The 16439-nt window shown below is 45.6% G+C and overlaps 1 protein-coding gene across 2 annotated transcripts in view; it reads left to right on the top strand.

Moving 5' to 3' along the window:
- The window catches only part of CHRNA3 (cholinergic receptor nicotinic alpha 3 subunit), a 28831-nt gene continuing 12392 nt past the window's right edge, over nucleotides 1-16439 (top strand). The window contains exons 1-4 of one of the 2 annotated variants that reach the window (XM_027840691.1): nucleotides 1-16; nucleotides 4460-4593; nucleotides 4712-4756; nucleotides 12655-12764. In XM_027840691.1, the coding sequence (XP_027696492.1) occupies nucleotides 4573-4593; nucleotides 4712-4756; nucleotides 12655-12764 (176 nt within the window). In that variant the 5' untranslated portion in view covers nucleotides 1-16; nucleotides 4460-4572. Of the gene's footprint in view, nucleotides 17-298; nucleotides 360-4453; nucleotides 4594-4711; nucleotides 4757-12654; nucleotides 12765-16439 lie in introns of those variants that run through there. The other variant, XM_027840690.1, reaches the window with a different exon arrangement.

Below are 16439 nucleotides of genomic sequence, written 5' to 3'. Positions count from 1 at the left end.
TCCCTTCCTCTCTCTCTATTTTCCTTTTCCTCCTCCTCCTTCTCCTCCCCTCCTCCTCTTGCCTTGGCCCCTTTCTATCCGGACACTATCCAGCTTTAACCCTTGCTGCGCTGCGTGCGGGGGGGGGGGGGGGGGCGTGGGCTGCCGGGTCCTCTAGAGACCGGGCTGGGGAGGGCCAGGCTGGGGCGGGGCTGGGCGGGGCTCGCAGAGCTGCAGGCTCTGAGGGAGGGCTGCGGGAGCTAGCGCTGCCCGGGAGGACAGCAGGTGCAGACAAACGGACGGTCAGACGGACGGGGCCATGGACACGGGCGGCGCTGGGTTCGGTTGCCTCCTGGTCGGCCTGGCTTTCCTGCTCACAGGTGGGTGAGTCTCGAACCCCGGGGAGGTTCCCCTGCCTCCCCCGCCCAGTCTCTCCAACCCAGGGCTTAAGAGGCAGGAGTGGGACGGGAAGTGGGGCGGGAGAGGAAACTAGAGGTAAAACTGGGGCACTGGATAGGGAAAGGTCCAGAAGAACCTAATCCCGGCCGCCTGAAGAGAAGGCAGGACTTTTAGTTAGGTTAAGGGGACCTGGGCTGCTTCGATCCATCAGAGCCTCAGCCGGCTGCGGGTGTTGGTTTTCGTGATAGGCGTCGAGCATTAGTGGGAAGCCCAGAAGCCCAAGGCGGCTAGGGACTTCCAAGACCACCCCTCTGCTACCTACCTGCCCACTTCAGCCTCCAAGTAACGGGACAACCCCGATCTTCCCCAGACAGCCCGTTCTACTGCGGGAGGGTGCTGAATCGCTAGGAAGTTTCCCCCTTACCAGAAGCTACATCCGCCCCTCCGCTGCTTCTTCCCCATCTTGTTCCCAGTTCGGTCCTTAGGGGACCACTCTTTATTGGGATATTTCTTCCAATACTTGAGGATCAGTCAAAACTGATCCGTGCCTGGAAGACTCCGCTGCCTCCCATCCACCAGTCAGGCGGAGCCTCCTCTTGTAGAAGGCTTGTCTTGGTCCGCTCCCTCCTCTCCCAGCAGCCAGAGCCTTTCTCTCCGAGATTACCTTCAATTTACCCTGTATGTGGCTTGTATATATATAGTTATTTGCATGTTGTTTCCCCCATTAAAATACGAGATGCTCGAAAATAGGCACGTGGTTTTGCCTTTCTTTATACTCCCGGTGCTCAGCACAGAGCCTAGGACAGAGTAGATGCTTAATAGTGCTTGTTGACTGACTTTGTATTCGGACAGTCCCCAAAAGGACCTGATTTGCTCAATTGAAATGTTGGTAGATACTAGGTCTACACAAGGGGGCGGAGGAGGGGAGGCTGGGCAGAGAGTAAGAGAGAAAGACACAGGGAAAAACAGAGACAGAGAGAGCGACAGGGACAGAGAGAGATGACCAAATTCCTCTTGTCCTTCCTTCCTCCTTGGTGACTGGTGGAGGAGACAGCCTTCTCTTGGCCAACCTGTTTGCATCTTCTTCTGCAGACCCTGACCTTTTGTAGGATCAGGACCAGGGACAGATCTCCAGCAAACTGAGGGAATCCTTTGGAAAATAGATGCCCCCCCAAGGGTCTATCTTGGGCCGTCTTCTTTTTTGTTGTTCCCTCCCTAAGTGATGTCATTCACTCCCTTGGTCACAGTTGCCACTTCTGTATAGATACCACCCAAATCATCATCCTCACCCCAGAGTCCTGGCCTGTATTTCCAGCTGCCTACCAGACATTTCTGCTTGAATGCCTGGCTGATAGCTTAAATTCAATATACAGTGTGTGCACCTGAACTCATCTTCTCTCCAAAACTTTATGCTCCTCTCTATTTTCTCTTTTCTATTTCCATTTCTCCATCTTTTCTGTAACCTAGCCTCAAAATATTGAGTCCTTTCTTGATTCTTTGCCATCCTCACCCCTCACATCCAATCTGGGCTCATTTCTGTTGACTCTGTTATTTCCACTTCCATACACTACCACCTTAGCTCGGGCCCCATTCCCACTTGCCTGGACTACTTCAGCCTCCTCACTGGTCTTTCTGCCTCCAATTTCTTCCCCCTCTAATCATATGGCTTCATATGGCTGCCAAAGTAATCTTCCTAATGTATAAATCTGACCAAATCATTCCTCTGCTCAAAAGCCTATCATGCCTTCTCACTGTCTGATGAATAAACATAAACTCATGGTCCTGGTGCTGAAAGCCCCCTACAACCTGGTTCCCACCTTCTTTCCCGGGCCCATCTCAGAACTTAATATTGCCTAGCTTGACTATTCTCTGTTCTCTTGCTGGCCTCTCCCTATCTCTGTGCCTTTTCTCATACAGTTCCCCAGGCCTGGAATGGACTTCCTTCCCATGATCCTGCATCTCCACTTATCAAAGCCTTCCCCTTCCTTCAGAGACAGCCCAGACTGCCTTCCTCCAGCCTTGAAACTTACCCTGTCCTGACATCTTAAAGCTCTATGGAAACCGGAGTTGATGCTAGATTATTATCACCATTCTCAGTCCCCAAACCCAATCCTATCCCCAGTGAAACTATATTCCCAGTTCCAAACCCATGGCTGTGCATCAATATATCAAGACTCTGTGGTCCATGAATGTGGCAACTCCCTTCAGCACCGTACAGTAAAAAGCATGTGGACTCTGTAATCAGAAGCACTGGGTTCAAATCCTGGCTCCACCTCTTCTTTCTGTATGACTTTAGGCAAATTGCTTAACTTCTCTGGCCCTCAGTTTCCTCCTCTGTAAAATGAGAGGGTTAAACCAGGACCTCTAAGGTCCAATAAATGATCCCTCCACCAAGACAGATTGCAACTCATCTATAACATAGTCTTCCAGAATTGCCTGTGGCTTCAGAAGAGGTAAATGGTTTATTCATGCTCACATACCTAAGAAGTCCAGATGGAGGATTGGAACCCAGATCTTTTTGACTCAAACTCCAGCCCTCTATCTACTATCCACACTGCCTCTCTTACTCACAGCTCACATTTAATAAATTTTTGTTCAGTTGAATGCAACATTATTGATAAAGATCCTAAAGTATTTGGAGACACAGAATTAAAATTTTTAGAGCTGGAAGGGACACTAAGAGACTATCTAACCCAACCTCCTCATTTTACAGATAGGGAAATTGAGGCTTAGAGAGATTAAAGGATTTTTCTGGGTCACACAGAAAATTGGTGGCAGAATTAACGTTGGAACCAGATCTCTTGAATCCTAGCCTTATATCCTTTACCTTTAACCACTAGAATAGTTTATGAATAACAATTACTATTATCATTTGTATTAGGAAATCACTTTATACATTTCCAAGAACACTTGTCTCCCTTCCAGCTCTGACTATCTGTGCTTTTTATGTGATTCATAAAAAAGACCATGAATCTCAGTCTTTTGGCTACCTGAAGAGAAGATAAATGGGTAAGTGGTCAATAACTGTATTGCAAATGAACAAAATACAAGTATATCTTCATGGAACTTCAGAGCCTGCAGAAGGAATAGTAGAGGTCAGCTGATCCAACCTTTGACTGAATAGGAAGTCTGTTTCTCATTTCCCTGAAAAGTGGCCATCTAGAATCTACTGGAAGACCTCCAATGACATGAGACCTTGCTCCCTTCCAAGGTAGTCAATTCCACTTTGGGATAACTCTTGTTAGTAAGAAGTTTTTCCTTACAACAAATTCATATGAAATAGTCTTTGTAATAACATCCTTTGCTCCTTGATCTATCCTCAGGGGCCAAGAAAAAGAAAGTGAATTCTTCTTCTGTCTGGCAATCCTTCAAATACATGAAGAGAGTATCACTCCCCTACTAACTAAGTCCTTTCCAGTTCTTTATATGCCATGGTTCCCAGTGCCTTTACCACCCCAGCTTAGTCCTCTTCAAGAAGGAAGGACAAACAACAATCATTCCAGTTGTCCTCCTTTCAGGACATCTTACAGCCTTTCTAAAAAGTGATATCCAGAACTGAACATGGGTATTTCAGGTGTTGTCTAACTATGGTGGAGCACCTCCTCCATTATGGACACTAATACCCATTAGTCTGCACATATCTGTATATGTTGTGCTGTTGACTCATACTGAATTTTGGTTGCTACTGTTTGGTCATTTTCAGTCATGTCTGATTCTTCATGACCCCATTTAGTGTTTTCTTGGCAAAGATACTGGAATGGCTTCTCATTTCCTTCTCCAGCTCATTTTACAGATGAGGAAACTGAGGCAAACAAGGTTAAGTGACTTGTCTAGGGTCACCCAGCTTTTAAGTGTCTGAGGCTGGATTTGAACTCAGAAAGATGAGACATCTTCACTGCAGGCTGGGCGCTCTATGCTCTAAGGTGCCTCCTAGCTGCCCCGTATTGAGCTTGCGGTTCACTAAAAACTCCCAGATTCTTTTTACGTAAACTGCTGGTTAGTTCTGTCTCTCCTCTTCAGTACTTGAGGAGCTGAAAATGGAAAAATGTCATGCCTAGAATGTTCTTCTCCACAGGGGCTGGCAGCTCTGATGCAGAGCATCGCCTATTTGACCGGCTGTTTGAGGGCTATAATGAGATCATCCGGCCAGTGGCCAATGTGTCTGACCCAGTCATCATCCATTTTGAGGTGTCCATGTCCCAACTGGTAAAAGTGGTGAGTCCTGGGGAGTGACTTAATTTCTAAAAGGGAGGGATGAGGGCAAGAGTTTCTCATCGTCAGTACAAATCCAGGATTTTTTCTTCCTCTTTTTTTTTTTTAATCACTTGATTAGGATGAAGTTAACCAGATTATGGAGACCAACCTCTGGCTAAAACATGTGAGTTACCAATCAGTCAGTGCATGAACTTTACCGGGCACCTTCTATATGTCCAGTCCTGTCCTAGGCAGAGAAAAAAGAGAGCCACCTTTAAGGGTCCCATCTTATATAAGGGAAAAGGATAAGACACACAGTGAAATAAGGTGCTAAATAAACTCTGGGCAATTGAATCAAAACAGTCCCTAATTTCAAGGAGCTCACAGTCTAGTGGGGAAATGACACACAGACAACTTAACACAAACCATATCTATAGACGATAAATTGGAGATCATCCATTGAGAGAAGGCACTTGCGTTAAGGGGGATGGGTTCCGCTTGAATACTTCCAGTGAGGGGGGAGAACTGACCATTCTACTTGGGGTCTGCTGTCATGGTTAGACTCAGTCAAAATCCACTTTTTGGAATGTCTGGTTGGAAAAGGGAGGGATAGGTGTGGGCTAAAGCAATTAAGGAGGGCTTGCAGGAGAAGTAGAAACTGGAGTAGGTTCATAAAGAAGGAGAAAAGGAGATAACCTTCCAGGGAATGTGACCAGAATTAACAAAGCTATGTGAAAACAGGAAATGAATGTAGAAATTAAGGGGGCAAACCACAGGGGGTAGGGGAAAATAAGTATAATGAGGGGTAAGTGTTTCTTTGTGGTTTGTGAATCAAAAGCAGTTAATCAAGAAGCATTTTTAAAGCACCGACTGTGTGCTAGGCACTTAGAGGGCTTTTGGCTTGTGAATCAAGATCAATCAATCAACATGCATATATTAAAACCTCCACCATGTGCATGTAGCTAGGTCCAGGTCAGTGCTTACTGGAGTGTGCATATTGGTCTCTGGGGCACTCCATCATCTCTTGCCTCTGTAATCCACCAGAGGTTACCTGCCTTCAACTTACTTCAGCGATGGTAGAGGAAAGGACAGGAAATGATGTAATCTAAATGACCAGGATAGTCCATAGACAATAGTTCAACTTCGTGTGTATTCAAAAAACATTTAATAAATATCTAGTGCATTGACAATCTTGTGGAGATGATACCAGAAGAAAGACACAGTTCCCACCTTCTTGGAACTTGTAGTGGGGTGGAAGTGGGGAGATTCTATAGTTTGTGTTGCTGCCTAAATTTGTCTAAGACAATTTATGAACAGAAAAGATTCTTGCATGAAGAGAAGTCCAGAAGGACAGTTTCCCTAGCTAACTGGAATTCTCTCTGACTCTAGCAATGTCCACTTACATTTTATAGTCACCCACTACTTTGCACAGTGCCTGGTCAACAGTAGGTATTTAATAAAACCTTGTTGGTTTGACTTGATTAATCCTAAATCAAAAGACAAAATTCTCCAGCAAACTAGGACAAAGGTGTGTAGTTTAAGCTCAGGAGTTTCTGAGTTATGTTGATATTAGTGCACCCTGAAAGAAAATAGCTCCTTCTTGACTGCGTTTTCAACAGGGTCCAAGTTGCACAAAAAGAGATTTCTCTTAATTGAATTAAATGAAAACACTTCCATTCTCAGTCACCATGACCAAGAATAAGTCTCTTAGTTTCCAGATCAGACTCCATCCCTGTAATTGATTAAAGGTCTTCTATTCAAGGAAGAGAGGTTGGGTCTTTGATTCGAGCCCAAGGACTTCAGACTAGGGCATCATCATAATTTTATCTCAATGTTTTACAACCAGATGAGGTCTCAGTGCTCTGTGCATCCATACAGCCTGGCCAGGGTGATTAGACATGACAAAAATAGGTATAAGATAATACACGATGTGATAGATGTCCTAAGAGAGGTGCCAGTTGGCATTCCATAAATGAAGAAAACATTTCCAAATGAGCAGATCAGAGAAGTCTTCCTGGAGAAAGAGGTATTTGAGCTAAGCCTTTGAGAGGGGGTAGGTATTCAAATTAGAGAGAGGGGGTGCAGAAGGCCATTCCATATGGAGGGAATAACAAAAGATGGGAACTATGACTATAGGTAAGAAGATCCAAAGGAGAACATTTGGATTTAAATGCCTTGTTCTTTCCTACCTCGGTGCTTTTGTCCATGCAGTTACTGGACTTGGCCCTACCTTTCTTTGCTTATTAAAAATTACTTACCCCCTTCCCCCATCCTTTAAAGCCAAGCACAAAAGTCACCTCCTCCAGGAAGCTTTCCCTGATCCTTTCCACTTTCACCTCCAGCCATAAGTAGCAGTCTATACTGCCCTTCTCAAATGTATATATATCTTACTCATCTCCTAGAATGTAGGCTCCCTGAGGGCAGGGATTTTGCCTTATATAAATGTCATATCTCCCTCAGCACTGAATGCAGTGTACTACACACAGTAGGGATAGGGAGAGGAACTATACCTCTGGTTTCAATGGTCTAGGGAACCCCTAGGGAACTCCCTTTTGCCATTGTAGGTCAGCACCTTCAGTTTTAGGCTGTTATCTAGAGTACTGAGAGGTTGAGAGACCTTACCCACAGTCAGGACTCATCAGAGGCAGGTGTTCTTAGCTCTATCCCCTGTCCGCACTATCTCTCAAGGCACAATGTACACAGTGAGCATTTATTAAATCAATCAGCCAAACAAAATTCATTAAGTGTTTACTGCGTGCCAGGCAGGCATTGGGCTAAGGAAGTTCTGGGGATACAAAGAAAGAGGAAAACCCAATCCCTGGCCTCAAGGGGCTTCCATTCTAAAGAATGTCAACTTTGAACTTCCTTTGTCTGGGAGAGAAGGGGAAGTGATGGCATTTTACACTAGGGAGCTTCATATACTCCAGCTGCACAGATGTTCAAAAACACTTGTTTTTGCCCAGAAACAAGACATTTAGGAAGAATGTTTTGATGGCATGGCCTAGGCATTCATCTTTCCTTGGTCAATGCTGACATCTAGTGGTGACATCTTGATTTGCTTCAGGGGTACAGATTCTACAACTCTTATGTTTACTGGTTCAGGGATGCCCTGATTTACACCATTGATGTGATCCTATGAAAGTTCATAGGGGCATGGGCTTCAATCGTTAGGAAACCGAGTCATCGCCTCTTAATTTCTGATTTTTAAAAGGTTTAATTGATGCTTTTAAAAATTTTCACTCTCTTCTCTCCTCCTCCCTTTCTCTTCTAATCATCAATAGAATTCATTTCTTTTATTTAAAAAAAAAAAAGTGCAGCGTTGTATGTATCAGCTCACAGTGCAAGTCAGCCCCGTTGGCTCTGTCTGACGATGTACATCTCATTCAGCACCACTAGTCCACCGCCATGCTGAGATGTGGGAGGTGTGTTTCACAGGGGGTTCTCTGAATTCTTGGTCACTACACTGATCAGAGTTCTGAGTTCTTTCCAGGTTGTTTTCCTTTACATTTACATTCCTTTACATTTCCATTATATGTGCAAATTGTGTCATCCAGCAAATTCCTCGAGCTGGAAGAGAACTCTGAGGCCACTAGGTCCAACCCCATTATTTTACTGATGAGGAAACTGAGTTCCAGAGAAAGATCATGACTTGTTTCAGGTGGCACAGGTCATAACCATCACAGGAAGGGTCTGAACCTGGTTTTCCAACTTCTTCCTGCTTACTTAATTCTGCATCAGTTCAGAGAAATCTTCCCAAGTCCGTTTGAAGTCTTCATTTCAACTCTCCTTTCCCATTGACTCGTATCATGCTACATGGGGTTGCATCCTCACCCAGGTAGAGGAAGATCAGGAGATCATGCTCCACCCCGACTCAGCCTCTCATCAACTCCATGACCTTGGGCAAGTCACTTCCTTCTTTTCGACTTCAGTTTCCTCTTCTGGAAAATGAGTAGATTGTACCAAATGACCCAAGGAGTTCCTTCCAGCTCTGAGATCCTATGGCTGAATGTCTATGTATCCGTTCGTCCTGATGTTTCTGGTTTATAAGCCAACACAGCAGTATACCAGGAAGGCCTGATGTTTTACAGACAGGCTAAACAAATCTTTTTATAATGTGACTTCATGCCCCAACCTCTCTTTTCTGTAAATTCAGCTTTCATACAGTGGGGAGGGTTATAGCAAGGCTGGAAGGGACTTGAAGGCTTCTAGGCTAAATCCCTCACTTTAAAATGATAGGGCTAGGGCAGCTAGGTGGCACAATGGATAGAACACCAGCCCTGGATTCAGGAGGACCTGAGTTCAAATCTAACCTCAGACACATAACACTTACTAGCTGTGTGACCTTGGGCAAGTCACTTAACACCATTACCTAACCAAAAAATAAATAAATAAAAATAAACTGATGGGGGAAGTGACCTGACCAAAGTCACATAGGGTAGTAAGCATTAGGAGAAGGTTTTGAACCCAGGGCCTCAAGCTCCAGAGCTAATGCTTTTTCCACACCACCACCCTGAAGCTTGGAAAGGAGGCCCCAGAGGCGTCACCTCCTGCCTGGACTCTTTCAGTAGCCAGCCTCACGTCTCTCTCTCCACTCTAGTTGAAAACATCATCTTCCTAAAGTGCTGGTTGGACCATATCCAGCCCACTCCCTCCTCATTACGATAAACTCCAAGGGCTCCCTATCACCTCTTGGTGTCCAATACCATTCAGAACCTGCCCTCCCCCTTTCTAGTCTTCTTATACTGTCCCCCAGGCCTGGAATTCCCTCCCTCATCTCTGCCTCCTAACTTCTCTGGCTGCCTTCAGGTCCCAGCTAAAATCCCATCTTCTCCAGGAAGCCTTTGCCACCCCCCCCATTATTTCCTATTTATCCTGTACAGAGTTTGGACACATTTGCTTACAAGTTGTCTCTCCCATTAGATTGTGGGCAGGGACTATCTTTTGCTACTTTTTGTATCCTCAGCAATTAGAATAGTGCCAGGCACATAGTAGGTGCTTAATAAATGCTTGTTGACTGATAGATGGCTCAACATTGGCTATTTTATCAAAAGCTGTTCAGGAGAGGAGGCAACAGTGGTGTGGTATGAAGGAGAGAACATTTGGTGAGATGGAGGTGAGGAGGGAATGAAGTCCGGGCATGGCAGCACCCAATATATAGGTATCAGGTTAGGAAACCCAAGTTCTAGTGCTGGTTCTGTCACTAACTCAGTGTGCAGTGAATTATGGGAGGCTCCCTCCCCTTTTCAGGGCCTCTGCTTCCTCATCTGTCATTTAGAGGAATTAGATCTGATCATCTCAAAGGTTCCTTCTACCTGTATCCTTCTGGGTTCCACATCGGAAGGCCTCTTCCACCTCTGACCTTCTCAGCCTTTCCACTACCGTCTTTCTGCTTACATTATTCTCAAGGCCCTTCCAACTTGGACATTCTGTGTTCTACAGTCTAAAAGTCCTTCTAGACAGGACATTCTATGTTCTGAGAGTGCCTTCTACATTCTATGATCAGGATTAGGGCTCCCACCTTCAGGCTTCTTACTCATGAACCATGAAAGGGACAGGTCTAGAATGGATCATTATAGAAATGCCTGGACGTCATCTAGCAAAGGAAATAGTGATTACCAAGAATCAGCAGGGCTTCATCAAGAACGAGATTTGTCAATCAAACCTTATTTCCTTTTTCGATAGGGTTCCCAGTTTGGTAGATGATGCAAAGATTGCAGATAAAGTTAACTCAAATTTTAGAGAACAAAAAAACAAAACCAAAAACCTTTGATAAAGCATGACCTGTTGTAGAGAAGGTAGCCATGTTGTAGAGAAGGTAGAGAGATAAGGACTAGACAGCAATATTTTGATCAAATAACCAGATACAAAAGAAAAGTGGTTAATGGTTCAATGTAAACACGGCAGAAGGTCTCCAGTGGAGTGCCCCAGGGATCTGTGCTTGGCCTATTTTTTGTTTGTTTGTTTTGTTTTGTTTCGTTTTCATCAACGACTTGGACAAAGACCTAGGTGGCATGCTGATCAGATGGTCAGGTGACCCAAAGCTGGGAGGGATAACTAGCCAGCAGAATCAAGATGCCGAAAGGTCTTGCCAGTCTAGAGCATTGGACTAAAACCAATAAGATGAAATTCAATAGGGATAAATGTCATCTTACATTTGGGTATGAAAACATCAACCACACAAGTGAAAGACGAGGGAAGCAGACTTAGACAAAGTTGTCGCAAAAAAGATTTAGGAGTTTTGGTAGACTGCAGGCTTGATGGCAGTCAGCAGTGTGGTGGGGCAGCCCCCCAAAAAGCTCACGCAATCTTGGACTTCATTCAAAGGGCAGAGCTTCCAGGATGAGGAAAATGTTGACACCCTCATCCTCTACCCTCATTACTCCTCATCTAGAGTATTGTGTTCGCTTCTGGGCGCCATGGTTTAAGAGGATGTTGATAAACTGATGAGCTTCCGGAAGAGGCCAGCAGGCATGGTGAAGGAGCTCAGGCGGTGAAAGTAGGTTCTGATCCTGGGATCTATGGATTTTTTGGAAAAAATATTTTTTTAACTATTTCACTGTAATAGGCTTCCTTCCTCTATGTTGCATTTTATGAACTTAAGGATGTTATTCTGAGAAGGATCCGTAGATTCAAGCAGACGGCCAACGAACGGGGTCTGTGACACATTAAGAGTCCTTGGGTCAGAGGAGGCTTTATTGGGATAATTAGCCCAGGGAAAAAGGGAAGTACAGCGGCTCCACCACGTCTGTGTCACATGGAGGAGGGGCCAGACTAATTTATTTGGCTGCCCGGGCAGAACCTGGCTGGACCAATGGGTGAAGATTGTAGATTCAGCCCTGATGCGAGGAAGCACTCCGAGGAGAGCTGTTAGGAAGGAGAGTGGGCCCCTGGGGAGGGGGGATTTCGAGCAAAGGCTGGGTGACCGCTCCTCAGGGATATTATGGGTGAGATTTTTTTTCATGTATGGGTTTAGCTAAAGGGCGACTGCGGCCCCTCCCATCTCACAAATTCCGTGGTTCCATGAAAGGCACCCAGTAGGGCTCTTAATCCAGGAATTTTCTCCCATTAGGTGTCGGTAAGTGAAAAGTCTCAGCCTGAAGCCTCTGTCTGTTTTCAGGGAGCAGGGCTTGGTCTCCTTCCTGTTGCCACAAAGAGATCTTTTAAAATAATAGCCGCCCAGCGAGGAGACAGGGCGATTTATCCTTGTTAGATTAAGGTCAGTGACATCAGAGCCCATATATACTCCCTCTGGGAAGGATACTGCCCAGAGCTGCTGTCAGACAAGAAATACTGGCCTGACCTGCCAGTGACCCCTCTGTGCCAGGCCAGGGCCCAGCTGTCACTGCAGCCTCCTAGGCTTTCTACATCGCAAGGATTTCTCTGCCCTCAGAAGCTTGGAGAACCACAGGGCAGGTGTGCCCTTTATCAACCTGACCCGAAGACACTCACTCAGAGCCCAGGGTCCCATGGAGGCTGCTTTGGGCAGCTGTTTTCTGGAGGTGTCCTAGGCTCAGGGGGGCAATCATAGCCCTCTTTTCCTAAATAAGAAGACTCGATCAACAAGCATTTATTAAGCACCTACTGTTTGCCAGACACTCTGCTAGGTGCTATACAAATACAAAGAATGAAACAGTCCCTGTTCTCAAGGAACTGACATTTTAATGGGGGAACAAGAAACAAATATGTAAGTGCATACAAAACAAGTGTAATGAGTATACAAATATATGCGAATTAGCCAAATACCAGACCATTTGGGGGAGGGGCACTAGTAGCAGGGACCAGGAAAGGATGGTGCCTGAGCTGAGTCTTGAAGGGAAAGATGGAAGCGAGGAGAGAATGAATTCCAGGTGTGCAAAGTCTTGGAGGTGGGAGATGGGATAGAATCTAACCAAAGACAGTCACATGGGGATAGTAGCAGCAATATGAAAGGGAAAGGGGAGGGAAGGTAGTGCACATGTAATATTGGGTGGGAGGGGAAGGGCCAGGATTACAGATGAGCTCAAGGCCAGGAAAGCCCCGTGGTGTGGGAAGACCCTGAAAGAGCACACTTATTTGCATTACCATCTCTCTGCCTTGCCTCAGATCTGGAATGACTACAAGCTGAAGTGGAATCCAGCTGACTACGATGGGGCCGAGTTCATGCGTGTGCCCTCTCAGAAAATATGGAAGCCTGACATCGTGCTATATAATAAGTAAGGGTGCTGGGGTCAGGGAGCATAGATTTAGGATTGGGGGGTGGGCCTCAGAGGTCGTCTAGGACCACCCCCATTTTACAGATGAGGAAACTGAGGCTCGGGTGACTTGGCAAAGGCAGGTTTTGAATCCAGGCCCTCTGACTCCAAATTCATCCTTGTTTCCACTGAGCATCATCAGAAATTTGGGGGGAAGCCAATGACCCAACCCATTGCAGTCTTTGAATCAATCAGGCAGCATGTCTTTATGCAGTGCCTTCTGCAAGGTCTGGCCTAATGTGGGTAATGAGCAGACAGGTCCCTGCCACCCCACCCAGGGGTCTTGGGCATCACAGTTACCCTGACTCCGCTAGGAGGCCATCCTACAGCTGAGAACACGGCTCCATGGAGCAGTAAAACCTGGGTATAAGGAAGGGGCTCGGGACCCCTTGAAGCCAGGAGGCCTAGAATTCAGTTCACAGTGCTGGGGCTTCCACACATGCCTGGCCAAGTCATGCAGCCATCCACTGACCAGAGCCTTGGTTTTGAATCCCAACTCTCTCTCAACTCCCAGGCCAATGTTCTCAACACCACCCTAAACTTAAAAGCTGTGTGACCCCAGGTAGATCACTTAGACCCTCTGAGCCTTAGTGGGCTCACCTGTAAAATGGGGTTGAATAATACCAGCAGTGCCTACCTCACAGGCTTGTAGCAAGGTTTAAATGATATGTACGTAAAAGAACTCTGCAGACTGTAAAGCTATGTTGGGCACATAGTAGGTGCTATACATATGCCCATATTTGTAGAGGCATGTGCGTATGTGGTTGGATATATCTACATATCTTTACCTATGTGTGTGTGTATGTGTGTATTATGTATACTTGTGTACATGCACATACTACCTATATACATACCTATATCTATAGCTACATCTAGCCCCTCAGGTGCCAGGTGCCAACCTGCACTGTTGGAGGAGAGTGTGTGTGTACACACATACATGTATGTATATAGTATATGTATACATGTGTGTCTATACACACGTGTGTACATAATCATATATACACACATAGCTATAGATGTCACATACACAGGATGGCCCAAAAGCCTCAGTGCAGTTTTAAACTTGAGTTTAACCACACTGGATGTCTATGTGTCTGTGTGTAACTAGCTTCAAAGTCAATCTCATTGAAAAGTCACAACAACCCCAGGGTGGAGCTAACTGGTTGGATTACTGACCTCTGAAGTCCTTACCAGTTCTATACATGCGTGGATGAGTGTGTGCATGTATCTATGTTAGTATATGTATACATACATACATACATATATGTGATGTGTTTGCACATGTATTTTACCCCAGATTCGTGATTGCATGTGCACACACACCTAATTTTAATTGGGCCTGGGATTTCCCTGGTTTAGGGAATGGCAGATGAGGTCGGCACCTGCTCTCCATTTCATCGTCTAGGGCATTGAGAGGCTCTGTAGCTTGCCAGAGTCACACAGCCAGTGTGTGTCAGAGACTTGAACCCATCTTCCTGATTGCAAAGCCAGCTCTACCCACTATACCACACTGTCTCTCTTGAACCTTAAACCACCATGTAAATGTCACTTAATGGTATATATTAAATGACCACCACACATCTACCATTCCCCCCTCCCCTCCTTGAATTCCTTCTAACATGCAACGGGTGAACAAACTCCTTCACAGTCCCTGGCAGCTTAGAGAGAATTGTGGGTTCCAAGAGGTAATGAAATTTAGTTGGAGAGTCTTCTGAGAATCGGAGAACCCGGGTTCCAGATCAGGGTCTGCACTGACTGCATTGCCTTGGGTAAGTCATATTCCTTCCCTTCTCAGAGCCTATTTCCTCATCTGTAAAATGGAGAGGCTGGATAACCAGCCCCAACACGGACAATCCTGAGATGGGGAAGGGAAATCCCGAGCAGGTCCCTGCTCTATCTCAGAAGACATAGAGGTCCAATGGGGAACTGGACTCTGGTTTACCAAGGCCTCCCTGACTCTGAGTCATAAGGTCTTATCCTGCATTTAAAGGGACCGTAGAGATCATTTCACACAACCCCTCACTTTGCAGAGGAGGAAACTGAGGCTAGAGAGGTTGCCGATGGCCACACAGCAAGTGTTAGAAGCAATATTTGAACCTGGGTCTTTCTGGAGGCCTGACATTTACTAGCCGTGTGACCCTGAGACAATCACTTAACCTTTCTGAGACTGAAGATTCTGAGCAATCGACCCTATTTCTATTTATGAGAATCAGCATCATGGCCCAGATTGATCACAGAAGAATGGCTCTCAAGTGACAATTGTTCTTTGGCCAGAACAAGCTGTGAAGTCACCTACTAGGGCCTAGAAGTGTCTGGTGTAAGATCAGAGGAGGAAACACCTTTGCCCAGGAAACCCCAGACCATGTGGTGAAGCCAAGTCAATAGGGCCTGCCCAACCAGCCTCTGTCCATGCTTCCCAGCAGAAATCTTGGTCTGGGATGGTCTGGATTATTTTCTCGCAGAAAGAAGTCCTGATTGTGCATCCTGAGCATTTTGAGATCTTACCAGAGGCTCCAATCTGCCTCTTTGTCACCAGAAGAAGGTCGGGCCCTGGTGCATAAAGGACGGATTTCTCTAGGACTGGTATTGCCTTCCAACCGGGCCAGAACAGCCTAAGAGGGCCAGCCACAGGCCAAATAGACCTGACCCAGGGTGAGTCTGGGAATGTGGGTCATAGGATCCTAGACCGGCAGGAGGAATGAATGTCACAGACTCTGTAGTCTAACCCCTCATTTTACATAGGAGGAAACTGAGGCATAGAGAGTTTAGGTGACTTACCCAAAGTCACATAAGCAGTAATCATCAGATATTGGATTTGAATTCAAGTCCTATGACCCCAGACTTTCCCAGACCACTCCTGGGTTTAAAGGAAAATTTAGGGACAGAATCATTAAGCCTGTTTTCACCAAAAAATTGCTGCCTGTGACATGTATTTTAAGAACAGGGTTGATTTCATGCTTCATATTTTAGAGGAGGAAATAGTACAGTCTCTTACAGAATGCCCAGTCAGATCACTTGGAAGACCAGGGACCCAGAGAACATGTTTTTGGGAGGGCTGCTCTAATCTAACCCCCTCCTTTTTCAAAAGAAGAAACTGAGGCCCAGAGAGGAGCCAGGGAGTCAGTGGCAAAGTGAAAACATAGAACCTGGGTGTCCTGACTCCCAGTGGGTGGCAAATACTGCAAAGAACTCCCCAGACGTCCAGCTAGCAGTAACAACAACCACAACTCCCTCGCTATCAGATACCCTCTCACATTTCTACAATCATATTAAGGTTTGCAAAGCACTTTATGTACATTTTCTTATTTCAGCCTCAGAACAATCCGAGGACACTTGACACTTGACTCTTGACACTTGATCTACAAGTATCATTCCCATTTTACAGATAGGAAAGCTGAGGCCTAAAGAGGTTAAGTGACTTGGCCAAGGTCACATAGTCAGGAAGTGTCAGAGGTAGAATTCGAACTCAGGTCTCTTTCAACACCAAGCCCAGATAGCTTTCCATTCACTATAGAATACTATCCCTTTGCAAAAAAAAAAACAAAACAAAAAAAAAAACAAAACTTCTTTTGTGATTGCACACTTGAGACAGTTAAACCTGAACTTAATCTTAATAAAGTATTGTTATCAGGACCA

Source organism: Vombatus ursinus, unplaced genomic scaffold (assembly GCF_900497805.2).
Source record: "Vombatus ursinus unplaced genomic scaffold, bare-nosed wombat genome assembly UNPS02014847.1, whole genome shotgun sequence".
NCBI lineage: Eukaryota > Metazoa > Chordata > Mammalia > Diprotodontia > Vombatidae > Vombatus > Vombatus ursinus.
The sequence above is the reverse complement of the archived record's forward strand: the minus strand, read 5'-3'. Positions and strand labels throughout refer to the sequence as shown.